Genomic DNA, 14,908 nt, shown 5'->3' on the forward strand with positions numbered 1-14,908 from the left:
AGGATTTTCTTAATGTAGGTGAAACATTTTCAGATTGATAATTAGCGTTGGTTCAGAGAATAGGCTACTTGATCACGGACTAAACTGAAGTTCAATTTAATTTTTCTCACTTCCAATTTAATGCATTTACTTAAAGGGCGCTCTGTCCTTTTCCCACACAGGAAGGAGAATAATAAACGTTTTGACCGAAAAAAAATATGCCCCAGAGTTATAATTTTGCAAGTTACTTTTGTCGAATAGAAGGGAATAAATACAAATAATAATATTTCATATAATTTTCCGAATGTAAGCGTTCTCTATATCAAACGGAGATCCAAAGAGACATTTTTCGGCAATTGATAAAGTCAGATTATTTTGCGCAAAAACTAGAAGTAGTTGAATAGTTTGTACAATTAGGCATAGATTAGCGTTTGACGTGATTTCAAACTAGGAAATACAGTATAGTATACTAAAGAGTTAGTGAAGCATGAAAAAAATATGTCACATTGTTACGTGACTGCTGTACTTCTGATAAATAACTAATAAAGCTATTTTCATCAAAATATCCACTGTATTATATTTCCAGGTTTCATGTTACTGCTAATATGTCATTTATTGACTTTACAATTTGTAGCAGTACGAAGAAAGAAATATGGTGTACGTTTGTCTTATGTCGCCAATTTAGCTGAATTCCTTTTGCATGTTTTGTTGCAAGGATGATTGCAGATGTAAGTGCCCCTGTCTTATTATTGCATATACATTTATTGCCAAGTGTGACGTTTTCCTGTTGATTGACAGCAGTTACGGGGCGGTTAAGTGTCGTAATTTCCGCATTCTGCATCACGTGAGGCATGCGAAAATGGCGGATTCTCTCCCTGCGGAGCTGGACGTAGTAGTCTTGGGTACAGGTAAGGAAGGAAGGAAGAAAGAAAGAAACAAAGGCGTCCAACCTGGCGTTGTGCTTCTTCTAGACCTGAAAAAGTCAGCCTGAGCCATGGGTACCGGAGCTTTAAAGCCCTGCGTTGCAATCGTCAGGAAGTCGTGTTGAAGCTGGGCCTTGGTTCTTGCTCAGAATCGTCTTGTCCTGAGTTGTTAGTGCATCTTCCAGACAACGTGGAACTAAAGAGTTGCCCAATGCTAATAGTATGCCAGAAAACGACTTTAAATGATGTGGCACCTCACAAAGTGTTTGCAGCCATTGCAGTACTTCCTGGAGTATAGACACCGTTGCAGTTCAGGAGTAAGCTGGCAGCATTGGAAGCAAACAGCAACAGTATGCGACTGTGCTGTTAATGGCCACTTAGAACTTCTTTGTATCACCATTTAATGAAATCAATGAATCCACCTCTTCCCATTGTAGCTTTTGATAGTTTTGTCAAATGAAAAACCTAACTATCTTTTAACTATTTAATAAGTTAAAATTAAAAATAACTGCAGATACTGGCAATATGCGACAAAAACTCCAAATGCTGGAAACACTTGGGTCAGGCAACATCTATGGAAAGAGAAACAGTTAATGTTTCAGTGAAAGATCCCTTGTCAAAACTGGGAAAGAGGAAAAAGCAAATTGTAGGGAAGGGATGGTTAGGGCAAAAGTGAGATCAAAGTTGCCATGGTGCCAAGTGGCAGATAAAGCTATTGAGTTGATAGGGGAAAGTTAGTCATATAGAACACAAAACAGGCTCTGTGAAATTAAATAGTTTAAGGTTACTTCCAGTTTGTCAGAACTGGTCATTTAAATGCAACATTGATTCAGCTTTTCTCTCTGCACTTTCTTTTTAATTGCCTTTGTAAACCATTATTTTCAAATAAATGAATGTGAACTGTTTCACTGAAATTGACAAACAGACTGAGTTTAAAACCCAATAGGGTTTCATCGTCCTTTAGAGAAGGAAACCTTCATTTTGCCCTATGTGGGCATAGCAGATACATCTGAATGAATGTTTGGCCAGCTTGGAATCTGCAATAAATTTCAATCTTGTAGGCTGTGCTTATTCCACAAATTCACTTCCTTTAAAAAGCTATTGAATAAATTGTTCACCTGCAAAAATTTTTTTTTAATATTTGGATAAAAATACTTTAAAAAGTCTTTTAAGAACAGACACAATTAGATGTAGAATAAACTTAAATCACAGCCAGATGTACCCTGAGATTAAAATGAAGGCTGTGTAATTACAAAACCAATGTTGAGCTGCAGTAGGTCTTTAAAATTTGTTTTGGAAATACAATTGATTGTGGTGGCTTTATGCAATAAGTGCAGTATTTTTGCATCATTTTTGCACTCTTTGAGGGGGGGGGGGGGCGGGAAGGACTCCGAGACATTTATAAATTCTGTTGACATTCTATTGAAAGGTGTGAGAATAAACGCAAGATTTGCTGGTTTAACTTTTCACCTACTTTATAAACTTCCCTACTTGCCTCCTTTCTGGGCAGGCACGGTAGTGTAGCGGTTAGCATAATGCTAGTACAGTGCCAGCGACCCGGGTTTAATACTGGCTGCTGTCTGTAAGGAGTTTGTATGTTCTCCCTTTGTCTACGTGGATTTCCTCTGGGTGCTCTGGTTTCCCCCCCACGTTCTAAAGATGTACAGGTTAGGAAGTTGTGGGCATGCTATGTTGGCGCTGGAAGCATGGCAACACTTCCAGGCTGCTCCCAGAACATTCTATGCAAAGATGTATTTCACTGTGTGTTTTGATGTACATGTGACTAATAAAGAAATCTTATCTTATCCTCCACCTAAATTACATTTGGCTTCTGCTTGGTGGGTATACTGCCTTGGAAAAGTGATGACTGCAGCTGATGACTTGTGTTGATGCAAGTGTGAAACTGCCCTCATTGAAGTTTGTTTCAAATCTGTTAATTTAAAATACTTAATTAGTAAATACTGCAACTTTAATTCTTTAATTCTCACAATTCTCTAATTGTGTGAAACACTTCTCTATTGAGTTGCCATGATCTGCAAGAGTGAAATTTCTTCCTTTATTATGAGCTTCTAGTGTGACTTTAGATGTTGACATTTTGAACAAAAATTGTGGTCTTTCATTCTCCTGTGCTTACCTGAGTGATAAGGAGAGGCTGATGTTTGCACTTCACTCAATTGAGAAAAGTCTATGCATCTTTTGGAATTTTTATTTTGGTGCATGACAGTGCAGCTTAGCAAACAGAAGTGCAAATTTGTAAGGGAAAGAGATTGCAGAAAATATGGACGGTGTCAAAAACATATTTACAGACATTTTCATTATCAAGTACATTCTAGTACATGGCACTCAGGATGTGTTCCCAGGAATAAAAGTATTGTGGAATCAACTAGGGTGCAACCCTGAGCCCCACATTGCAGTATCAGGCAGTTGCACCACTGGCCCCTGCCTCTCTCAACACCACTCCTCATAAAAAGCTTCTCTGCACTGAGCCATGGGCAGGTCATTACTGTGGGAGCACCAGGGCAGGGATTTGTGCCAGTGTTCTGGCACACCACATGCAGTGCACAGCCCAAACAGATGTCTTTTTTAAAAAAAAGTACAAGAAGTGCCCCTTTGAGTGTCAGGACTCCAGAACAATGACCCAGTGCTTTGCAGGGTAGTGCTAAGCAGGATACTAATACAGTCAAATGCATCAGCAAATCTGTAATTTATAGATGTGTTGAGTATGGTCAAGAATGTTGGTAAGGCCTACCGTGACATCACCCTACTCGTCTTCAGATATTGAAGGCAATGGGATAAAAACTGAGTACTTTCAACAGGGTGATCTCTCCCAAGTTCTCCCCAGGTAGCAAAGATGTATCATCTCATTTTAGTTTGTTTATTGGCAATGCTATCCAATGATGTAGGGAGGAAGAGTAACCTGTTCATTATTTTATGTTGTTCTATATTCTATTAATTGAATCAGATTATAACCATTGCACATTAACTTGCTGTGTAGAAAAGCAAATGATTCATACTTGTATCTCAAGTTTTTCTTGGTTTGCCCCTTTAAAAGAATTTCTGTGACTCCATAGGACCACAGAAGATTTAAATATTCATTTGATTGCAAGATGGCACCATTCTTATAACCCTGTTACCTGACTGTACAACCCAAGTTTTTGGGGTACCTGAATGCATTTTACAGTAGTGTGAAAATGAGAGCTACAGATGCTGGAAAACTAAAGCGATGTGCCTAGACAGATGAGGTGGTGTTCTCCAAGCTTGCATGGGGCCTCACTGACGGTAAAGGAGGTCACAGACCGATTAAGTCAGCAGGATGGGGAAATTAAAGTGGCAGGGAATGGACAACTCTGAGTTGCCCCTGCAGATTGAATGCAGATGTTCCTCTAAGCAATCACCCAATCTGCTTTTGGTTTCACCAGTGTAGAGGAGACCAGCAATGTAGAGGGCACATTGCAGCTCCATTCAATATTAAATTCTACAACTTAAGGTAACTTGATTTCTCAGCATGTATCAATCAACAATCTGATTTTTTTTTCTCTCTTGGGGAGTGGAGGAGATGCCCAGCCTGACCTGCTGGGCATGCCCTCCTGCTCTGCATTTTGCAACTCCCACATTCTTTTGTCTATGTTCTCACTCTTACTGCTCCCGTTAACTCATTTGACCAGGTAATCTTAATTGTAGCTTATCTCCATGGTCACTGTGGCTTCACCTGAGAAGAAACATCCCCTCCACCACCCTCCCTACAGCTTTACAAGCCTCTGTCTCCTTGTCGGTTCTAATGAGGGTCTCTGATCTGAAATGTTAACTGTTTTTCTTCCCATAGCTGTGATGTGACCTGACCTACAGAGTATTTCTAGCATTTTCTGTTTTTCAATCTTACAGTTAATCAAAGAAATTTTGAAATGTAATACAAGTAAGTACAAGAGCCAGTTGCAGTGAAACCCCCACAATCTGACTTTCTGAAATCCTGATGGTTTGGCATCTGGCTCATCGGGTAATGGTTACCACTCTTTCAACTTGTTGGATTCACTGGAAAAATTTATTATAATACAGTGTAACATCTTTCTTTCCAAAAAAAAGTGAAATTAGAAGTGTGTTGGGATATTAATAGGAATAACACCCAATAATCTGGAAAATCTGCCAGTCCTATACCACAAAATCTTGAGTGTGTTGGATTATCAGAGTTCTACTGTAGTATTTTGGAGAGGCATTGAGCAAGGCCACAGGATTGTTGCACTGCACTTCAAACAATACCTGCCAAGGTGCTGGCAGCTTGATGCTTTTTCAATAAGCTGGACCTCCAGCAGTGATAAATTCCGAAGTACGAGAGATTCCTATTATGTCAAAATGACATAGTTATACCCAGCAGTACTCTGACTTCATAATTTCACTGAAAGCAAACATTGATTCTTTTGTCTTAGTAAGACAGTGATCCACTTTTTAATTAGTGGTGTTTATGGGTATCACTCCAGTAATTTTGGGGTAAATTGTGACTTTTGGATCAAGCTGCTGATTGTTTTCCAGTAAATCACAATTGCCTGAGCTTTTCTGCTTTGGTATTATGTTAAGTATAAATTAATGTAATTTTGAAGAGTCATTTTGGTGCTTCTTTAGGCTGTAAATCATGTTTATTGCAAATTTACAGTTGAACCAAAAAATACAGTGGGTTTTTTAAATGTTGATTACCAAAAAAAGTGCTGAAGTCACAATTTTAAAGTTTTAAGTTTTCAGAGGTATTATGACAGTTCTAATTTTTAAGCTTTCATGATGACATTTCATGTTACTTTATAGATTTCAGCCTGTGAACAATTTTCTTATAAATTTAAGTGAGTAAAATCATTAAGACCTTACTGGATAGTATTTGTATTTTTTTTTGTTTACTATATTAGATTATAAGGTTTTTAAAAAAAACTGTACCTCAAGTTTTATATGGGCAAATTGTGCTGACTGCACATTTGATTAGATTAAATTTGTATTACTTCATTAAGGATATTTTCCCAGGATAGTAGAATATCCCAGTTTAATATATCCTTAAGTACATTTGGGATATGGAAGTTAAGGCACTACATTTTGTCTTTAAATATGAACAAAGCATGTGAATCAGAGGCAAAGCCACACGCTGTACCAGTAGTTTGCATATGTTCTTGACCAGCCGATAACTTTGCAACTGACTTTGTCAAAGGTACACCAGGTCCTCCTCCAATTCCAATTTGAATGTTCAAATCTAGAACCTTTTTCATCTTTGTGTTGAAATGCCAGGTTTTATGAATTTGATTGAGGGATTTTTAGTTTTGGGTGATTTATAACAGTGTGCAAAACATGCAGTCATTCCTATTAAAATTTACATTCTGTGTTTTGCACATGTATATTCAATAAGGCAAACCTATTCGGTATTTTTCAGTTGAGTGTTTTCAATTGAACAATTAAGAATTGTACATGCAGGTTAACATTTTGTTTCAAAGATCCCAAGAACCTTTTAAAAATGGATCTTGATGAAGTAACTGTTTACTATATTATGGATGCTCCACCACCTGTATAATGGAATGACTTAATAGATTGTGTTTCTGTGCTTTGGGGAACTGAACTTTGGAAATGACCTTTTTTTTGTCAATGGAATTTAACAGAACATCTTCAGATCAAATAAGATAAGATAGCTTTATTAGTCATATGTATATTGAAACACACAGTGAAATGTATCTTTGCGTAGAATGTTCTGGGGGTAGCCTGCGAGTGTTGCCACACTTCTGGCGCCATTATAGCAAGTCCACACCTTCCTAACCTGTACGTCTTTGGAGTGTGGGAGGAAACCCACGCAGATGCGGGGAGAATGTACAAACTCCTTACAGACAGCGGCCAGAATCGAACCTGGGTCGCTGACGCTGTAATAACGTTGTTTGCTTTTGATGTATTAAGCCTTTACACAAATAGGTTTTTTAAGAATTTACTATTGGTATTTAATGCTTTTTTTTGAGAAGAAGTCAGATTCTCAGTGTAGCTTAATGGGAAAGTGTTGAATTTTTTAAACTGTATCGGATCTTGAATGTAATACTTGGTTTGACAGTAACAGAACTGTTCACTTTATACAAGGTTGAACTTGTGGGAGGATGGAATACCATGGTGTGGCCCTTGTGTTGTTATCCTGGCTATCCCAACACAGATTTTGAAATGGAATTCGCTGTATACCTACACTTTATACATGGGCGAGAGAATGGAGCACATCTGATCTGTTGCATTTTCAGTGACTCAAGGAAATTTTGACTACAAACAGGATAGGCAGCTTTACAGAACTGAATATATTTGCCAATTTAAGTTTGCATCTCAAGCACCTGGCTGAAGATGGTTTTGCATTGTCTGGAATGTTGTACCAGGAGGGAGTTATATGGTTTTAATGTATTAGTGAACCTGCATAGCAATTGTTTTATTAGAATAGGGTAAGTTAGAAGTATTTGATCATGTGATTTGGATATATAATTTTCCTTCATTGCTGCACTGTCCTGTTAAGGCTGCAAAGTTTTTAATGAGAGTTTTGAGTTGATCAGAATATAGTTATCTGGTCAAAGAAATTGGCAAATTCCTTTTGAGAATTGCATTTTAATAAATGCATTGCATAAAATCCACTGCATTTTAATAATTTGTTAAAGATGCAAAGCATCTTCAGTGTGCAAACTGACAACTTGATTTTTACCTCTACCACCTGGTCTGGATTCTACAATGGTGTCTGTTTCTGTATTCACCCTACAAAATTCCCCATTTGGGAACTGCGGGCTAATTTCTCATTTCCTTGGTTTCCTTCTCACCTTTTATGTCAGTGCTTTGCACAATTATTCGTCTTTAAGTTTAGTGTTTTGAAAAGTTATGATTATTGTTACGAACCAGCAACAAAAGAAACACTCCAAGTCATGATAAGTGTTTAAAAACTACTTTATTACTAACTACTTATGATAATAAGAAAAATAAAAGTAAAAATGTTAGAAGTAAAAATGTTAAACCTTGAACATTAACCCCAAAACTAAACTCGTAGTGTGCGTGTGGCAAAGTCCCAGTATCTCCAAGTCCAGGAATGGTTCTTAAAGTTCAGTTCAGCAAGCCATAAGGTGAAACATGAGCAAAGGCTTCTTCAACAACCACCGTTGTCTGAAGATAAAACGTAGATGTAGAGAGAACATAGAGAGTAATTATGAAATCCAAATGTTCCACGATGGAACCCAAACAACACCTCAGTGTTTACTCGGTAGTGACTTCCTCACCCTGAAAAGCTGTCCACACAAATACCTGTTTCCCTCCACAGGTCAGCAACAAAGTGAACTCCACTGGATTACTCCCAATTTCCATACGTGGATTGTAGTAACAGACACAGTTTTTGTTTCTCATCCATCGATAGAGAAAACTAGCAGGCTGGTGTCTCTCCCTCTTCTCTCTCTCTTCTCTGACTGACTGACTTCAACAATGTCATTACGTCCTTTATCTTCTGTTGATGTAAGCACGCCACACACACCACTGTGCTCTATCTTAAAGGAACATTCACCTGGTCTGTAACATTATATTTTCAACTTGTGCTTTCTCTTTTAAAAGGGTTGCAAAGTAATTATTGAACATGTCTACCATTTCCTTATTTTCTCGCAATATCACTGATCTTTTCACATTGCACCTAACTGTTGTATTTTTCTGCTTTTGCTATTCCTTGCAAGTTCAATAGTCTATAGATTTTACTTTTCTTTCTTCCTTGTATTGTTCTTGGTCACCAGGATTTCTGCTGAATTTGCCTTCCTTTTTGTAGTTCTTTTTGTGCCTTGCCTCTTTAACTACCTTTCTTTCTTCCTCACCTCCCTCTCAAATAAAACCATGAGAATTGGAGAGCATGCCCTTTTTGGGATATAAATTTGTTCCATATCTTGGTAAATTATTTCCCCATTAAGGTTACCCAGTTTACTGTGACCAACTTCTGTCATTTCCATTGAAACAGTCTTACTGAAATCTAGAACCTTTTAAGTAACCATTTAGTTTTTATACTTCAAATTATATTAAATTTCATCACATTATCACATGTGGGATGTTAAATGAATCTGTATCTTTACTCCATTGGGGATAAAATGTCCTATCCCCTTGCTCTAGGTTATGTATTTTAGCTGAAAATGATTCCAGTATGCAGAGGAGGTTTACTCCTTTTTAGAACAAAGTCCATTGTTCCTGTTTTATTTGATAGTTAATATCCAATGTGATTTTAACAGTATAAGTATGTAGGAAAGTCAAAATCTTTACTTTTATCCACTCTCCCACTAACAGCTGCTTTCAGGGGCCTAAATACAACTCATTCAATATTGAATCCTTTTCAATTTCTTAATGCAGCCCATACATTTTACACTGCATACTTCACAATATCCTGTCTTTAGAAGTCATCTCCTCTTTAATCACCAAGGCCTATTTTCCCGAATAACCTTTTATATTTATTTCCCAGTCCTGACCACCTTGTAATGAGGGTGTGTGCTATAAGGAGAGGTTGGACAAACTAAGATTGTTTTCTCTTGAGTGGCAGAGGCTGAGAGGAGAGAAGTTTATAAGATTGAGAGGTATAGATAGAGTAGACAGGTGATACCTTTTTCATAGGGTTGAAATGTCTAATATTGGAGGGCATGTATTTAAGGTGAAAAGTAGGAAGTTCAAAGGAGATGTGCGGGGGTGCAGATTGGTGGGTGCCTGGAATGTGCTGCCAGGGGTAGTGGTGAAGACACGTGCAATAGAGATGATTGAGAAGCTCTTAGGCGCATGAATATGGAGGGATATGAGCCATGTGCAGGAAGGAGGAATTGGGTGTTAATTCAGCACAACATCGTAGACTAAAAGGCCTGTTCCTGTACTGTATTGATCTATGTAACGGCTAGCAGGATATTCCCCTGTGCATCCCTTACACAGCCTTTCCATTTCCCAAGTTGATTTCATAGCTGCAGTTCGTTTAATTTGTTTCTATGCTTCACATTATGTAGAGAAAGTTTATTTGAGCCACATGCTAATATATTGCTTTGTTATAATCTTGAACCTTCTCTCTTGGTTTAATTACTTCATGACTATTAGTTTCAGTTTACCTGTGCTTAAAATACAACTTCTAAAAACATAAATGTAGAATCTTGGTCAGAAATATTACTGCAATCTTTTTTTCCCATGTCTCCTGTTCCATCTTGCCTCTCCTTCCCCCATTCACTAGTTTAAATTTTTCATGTTGTCCTATTTATCTCCAACTAGGATCCTGTTTCCAGCTGTTCGAGATAGAAGGGTTCCCATTGATGCAGTTCCTTCCAGTTTTGGCACTGGTGAAATTAAGCCATGACATGGAACCCCTCTTTCCCACACAATTTTAAGTTTCATGTGTTGACTTTAGCCCTAAGCTGTTTTTAATAGTTTCAAGACTATAACTCTTGGTATTTTGTTCAGCTGATAGTGCCTGGTACTGTTGATCTAAAATCTTACCCTTGTTGGTCCCAGCCTGGACGACAATGATTGGAAACATTCCTTGACCTTGTAGCTTTCTTGTTGCCAGCTAGACAACATAACACACAAGATTTCTGGTTCTATTGGGTTAATATTTTTAATTTGGAAAAGGAGGGTACTTTAACAAAAATAATTTGGGATATTAAGAAAACTCAATCAGCACAGCTTTATGTGTGGGAGATCATGTCTCATGATTTTTTTTTTGAAGATCAATTTATTGAAGAGTATGCAGGAGGTGGATGGTGTTTATAGATGGGAATTTCAGGGAGGTGGTCCCACCACAGGTTCAGTCAGACAGATGGGTGATTGCCAAGTGGAGAAGGCGGGTAGTGCAAGAGCCTCCTGTGGCTGTTCCCCTCTCAAACAAGTATATGGGGGGGGGGGGAGCGGCTGACAGCCTCTCAGGAGAATGTGACAGCAGCAGCCAGATCAGTGGTACCAGTGCAAGGACTGATTACCAATATTGAACATGGCTTTGTGCTTGGGGAAATCATGTCTCAAATTTGATAGAGGTTTCTTTTTAAAGTGCCTTGATGAGGGTAGAGCAGTAGTTGTTTTCTACATGGACTTTAGCGAGGCCTGTGGTAGGCTGGTCCTGAAGGTTGGACCACGTAGGATAGGGGGTGACCTAGCCAATTGGTTACAAAATTGGCTTGGTGAAAGGAGTTGGAGGGTAGTAGGGGAGGATTATTTTTCTGATTGGAGGCCTGAGACTGGCAGTGTGCTGCAGGGATCAGTGCTGGGTCCACTATTGTTTGTCATCTATATTAACAATTTAGATGAGAATGTAGTTGGCATGGTTAGTAAGTTTGCAGATGATGCCCAAATTGGTGATATAGTTGACAGTGAAGAAGGTTATCTAAGATTAAAACAGGATCCAGGTCAACTGGGAAAGTGGGCCAAGGAATGGCAAGATGGGATTTAACTCTGCCAAGTTGAAGTGTTGCATTTTGGCAAGTTAAAACAGGGTAGGACTTGCACAGTAAATGACAGGCCCTTGGAGAGTGTTGGAGAACAGAGAACTACGGTACAAGTACAAGTGAAAGTGGAGGCACAGGTAGGTGATGGTGAAGGTGTTTGGCACATGTACCTTCATCGGTCAAGGCATTGAGTACATGAGTTGGGGCATGTTACAATTGTACAAAACATTGGTGAGACTGCATGGAGTATTGTGTGCAGTCCTGGTTAGAGGAAGGATGTCATTAACCTGGAAAGGGTGCAAAAAAAAATGAACAAGAATGTTACTGAGACTTGAGGGCTTGAGTTATAAGGAGAGACTGGATAGGCTGGGGCTTTCTTCTGTGGTGTGTAGGAGGCTGAAGGGTGACCTTGGAGGTTTATAAAATCATGAGGGACATAGTCTTTTCCCCAAGGTAGAGGAGTTAAAACTAGAGGGCATAGATTTACGGTGAGAAGGGAAAGATTTCAAGGGATTCTGAGTGGCAGCTTTTTCCACACACAATGTGGGGGATATGTAAAGGCAAATACAATCACAATATTAAAAAGACATTGTGGCAGGTACATGAATTAGGAAGGTTTAGAGGGATATGGGTCAGATCCAAGCAAATAGGGTTAGCTCAGTTGGACAACTTGGTCAACATAGATATTCGGCCAAAGGGCCTATTTACATGCTGTATAACTGACTCTGATAGTGTTGAGTGATGTGCTGCATGAATGGCTTCATGTGATCTGTGCATGTGAAAATAACTGATTTGTCATTGCATGGATTGCATTTAACTTCTGAGGATTGACTTGCAATAGGAAGCAAAACTAAACTTCCTTATCATACAAGTGTGCCTTTCCTTTCACATCAGCTGTCTTTATCTGCTTGGATTTTTGATTTTTTTTTGTTTCATCTAGCCTCTGGGTTGAGACTTCCAACCATATTTGCACTTCATTGTTGTAATTCAACCAGTGGTGTGAGAATACAACTCTAATGTCCTTCTGACATTCACTTCCTCTCCTAGAGTAAGGACTGCAGCTCTACTTGATGTTTTCATCAAGTGTGAATAAGGATGCAGGAAATTTAATCAGCGGACACAAGTTGCCAAAATTACAAGTCAATGTAGATCTAAAGGGTGTCTGCAAAATCACTTGCGAACGTTTAACCTCAATGAAAATGTTTTGAATAATATTACCAGTCTAAATTGTACTAGGTTTAACTGGCACTAACCTTGAAAGCATGTCAGAGTATCAAAATTTTGAAAGTGAAGTTGTAACTATTTCTAAAAACAAGTCAAGGAAAAAGCCAGCACCATATTCAAATGTAAACCCATTTTGGAAAAGAGATGTCAAGAAACCTACTCGATAGACACTGCAACTTTATGGAACTGTTAAAACTGAGAGAAGTTAACCACCCAAAGGACAGTACCAATGGATATGGGTTTTTTTTTGCAACTGTAATCTGTTTTCATTGCTCTACAGCCAGCATACCTGAATGTAAAGTCAGTAGAGTGCCCATAGATTAGACTGGCACATGATTGTTGATAGCCTAGCAGGGTCCTTTTGGGAGCATCTATTTCAGTATTAACAAACATAGTAACCCTCAAAGCATTTTTTATAAAATATTGTAAATTTCAGAATTGTTTGTTGTTACAGTAAATTGAAAAGACCTATTGTTGAACTTTTTTTATTAATTCCAAGCCCATTTGAAATAAACACAGTAAAAGGAAGTGAAGTACAATAAAACTCCAGCTGTTAGCGTCATCCACTTGGATCATAATTGTAATCAAAGATAAAAGGGATCTTGTGAACCAAGATGGATTTAAAATATGTTTGGCCCTCTACTAATGGTACTTGACATTTCCATTCTTTTATATCCTATTGTCTTCCATTCCTTTATTAGATGTGTTTATTCCATATTTTTCAATCTTGGAAAAATATCGGTGGCTGGGCTTTCACATGTAAAATTTCAGAATGTAAAATTGGAGTCTTTATTCAAATAAGAACTGCTTGCATTATGAAGGATTAAAGGGACTTTTTGCTTGCAGGTGCAAGTGAAATTCAGTGCATCTGTACCTAAATAAGTACTGATGCCTTTTAATGTGCTTGGGGAAATAGAAAGTTAGCTTGTCTGTTCCAGCAGAAGTAGTAGAAGATAAAATTCCAAACATACGCGGTCGATACCAACAGCAGCTTCCAATATCTGTGTGTCAGTGTCTGCAAAGAAAGCACATTAAGTGCATATTCTTTGCTGGAATTGCCAAGTTACATTTCCATATCTTGGTGCACTACAGGCATCCATGTGTTGGCCTTCAAATTTAATTTTTGATTCCTTTTGGAAATGGTTAGGCAGTTTCAAAGCCTGAATTCAAAGGCCTGTGTAGACCTGCTATAGTAAGGACCCTTCCATCTGAGAGTTGTTGGTTTGAATTTGTCTTTTGAGCAGTCTCTTGGGATCATAATAAGGAACTGCAATATTGTCAATTGGCCCCTCATGCCTTCACCATTCAATAAGATCATTGCTGATCTTTTACCTGTGCCACTTCCCTGCACAAACTCAATTTCACACAATTTCCTTTATCTGAAAATCTATTCATTGGTCTTGAATTTGTACTATGTCATACCAGCACTCTTGGGTAGAGAATTCTAAAGATTCAATATTCTCTGGGTGAAAAATTTCTTCTCTGTTCTGAATGATCCTTTAGTTTTGAGGCTATGAGCATTGGTTCCAGACACTCCAACTAGAGCTGATTAAGTCCACACCCATTTTGTTTTTAAAGCCTGTGCTTCACTTGAATCCCCCTCATTTTTCTGAACTCTAGAATATAGACCCCTTCTGCTTAATCTCTTTTCTGAGAATTATTCACTCTTCTTAAACATAGAACACTACAGTACAGGCCCTTCAGCCCACGATGTTGTGCCGACATTTTATCCTGCTTGATCTATCTAACCCTTCCCTCCCACATAGACCCTATTTTTCTATCATTCATGTGTCTATCTAAGTCTGTTAAATGTCCCTAATGTATCTGCCCCACAACCTCTGCAGGCAGTGCGTTCCACGCACCCACCACTCTCTGTAAAAAAAAACGTACCCCTGACATCCCCTTATCTTCCTCCAGTCACCTTAAAATTATGTCCCTTCGTGTTAGCCATTGTTGCACTAGGAAAAAGTCTCTGACTGTCCACTCGATCTATGCCTCTTATCATCTTGTACACCTCTATCAAGTCACCTCTCATCCTCCTCTCCAAAGAGAAAAGCCCTAGCTCGCTCAACCTACTTCTTGGGAAGTAATCTAGTGAATCTTTTGCTGTGCTCAGTTTATCATAAGTGTAAGCTTCTTTGGTGAGGGAGACCAGATCTGACCACTAGATAGAGCAATATATAATTAGAGAAGATATCTCTCCTATTCTAGAAAGAGCTAATGTGCCACTTGGCTTCCTAATTGCATATTAACTCAGTTTCATGTGCAAGGGTAACCAGGTCCCTCTGAACATCAGCTCCTCTCTCACCATTTTAAAAGAAACTTTAACCCTTTTTCTCTGGTGTGGTGAATGACCTTGCATTTGATTATATTATATTC

At 38.4% G+C, this 14,908-nt stretch overlaps 1 protein-coding gene across 1 annotated transcript in view; it reads left to right on the top strand.

Annotated features, from left to right (window-relative positions):
• Positions 1–813: 813 nt before the first annotated feature.
• chm (CHM Rab escort protein) overlaps positions 814–14,908 on the top strand; it is an 84,290-nt gene continuing 70,195 nt past the window's right edge. Inside the window, exon 1 of the mRNA XM_052021204.1 lies at positions 814–887. Within this exon, the coding sequence (XP_051877164.1) occupies positions 839–887 (49 nt within the window). The 5' untranslated portion in view covers positions 814–838. The remainder of the gene's footprint in view (positions 888–14,908) is intronic.

The sequence above is a fragment of the Pristis pectinata genome, chromosome 8 (genome assembly GCF_009764475.1).
Source record: "Pristis pectinata isolate sPriPec2 chromosome 8, sPriPec2.1.pri, whole genome shotgun sequence".
In the NCBI taxonomy this organism is placed as follows: domain Eukaryota; kingdom Metazoa; phylum Chordata; class Chondrichthyes; order Rhinopristiformes; family Pristidae; genus Pristis; species Pristis pectinata.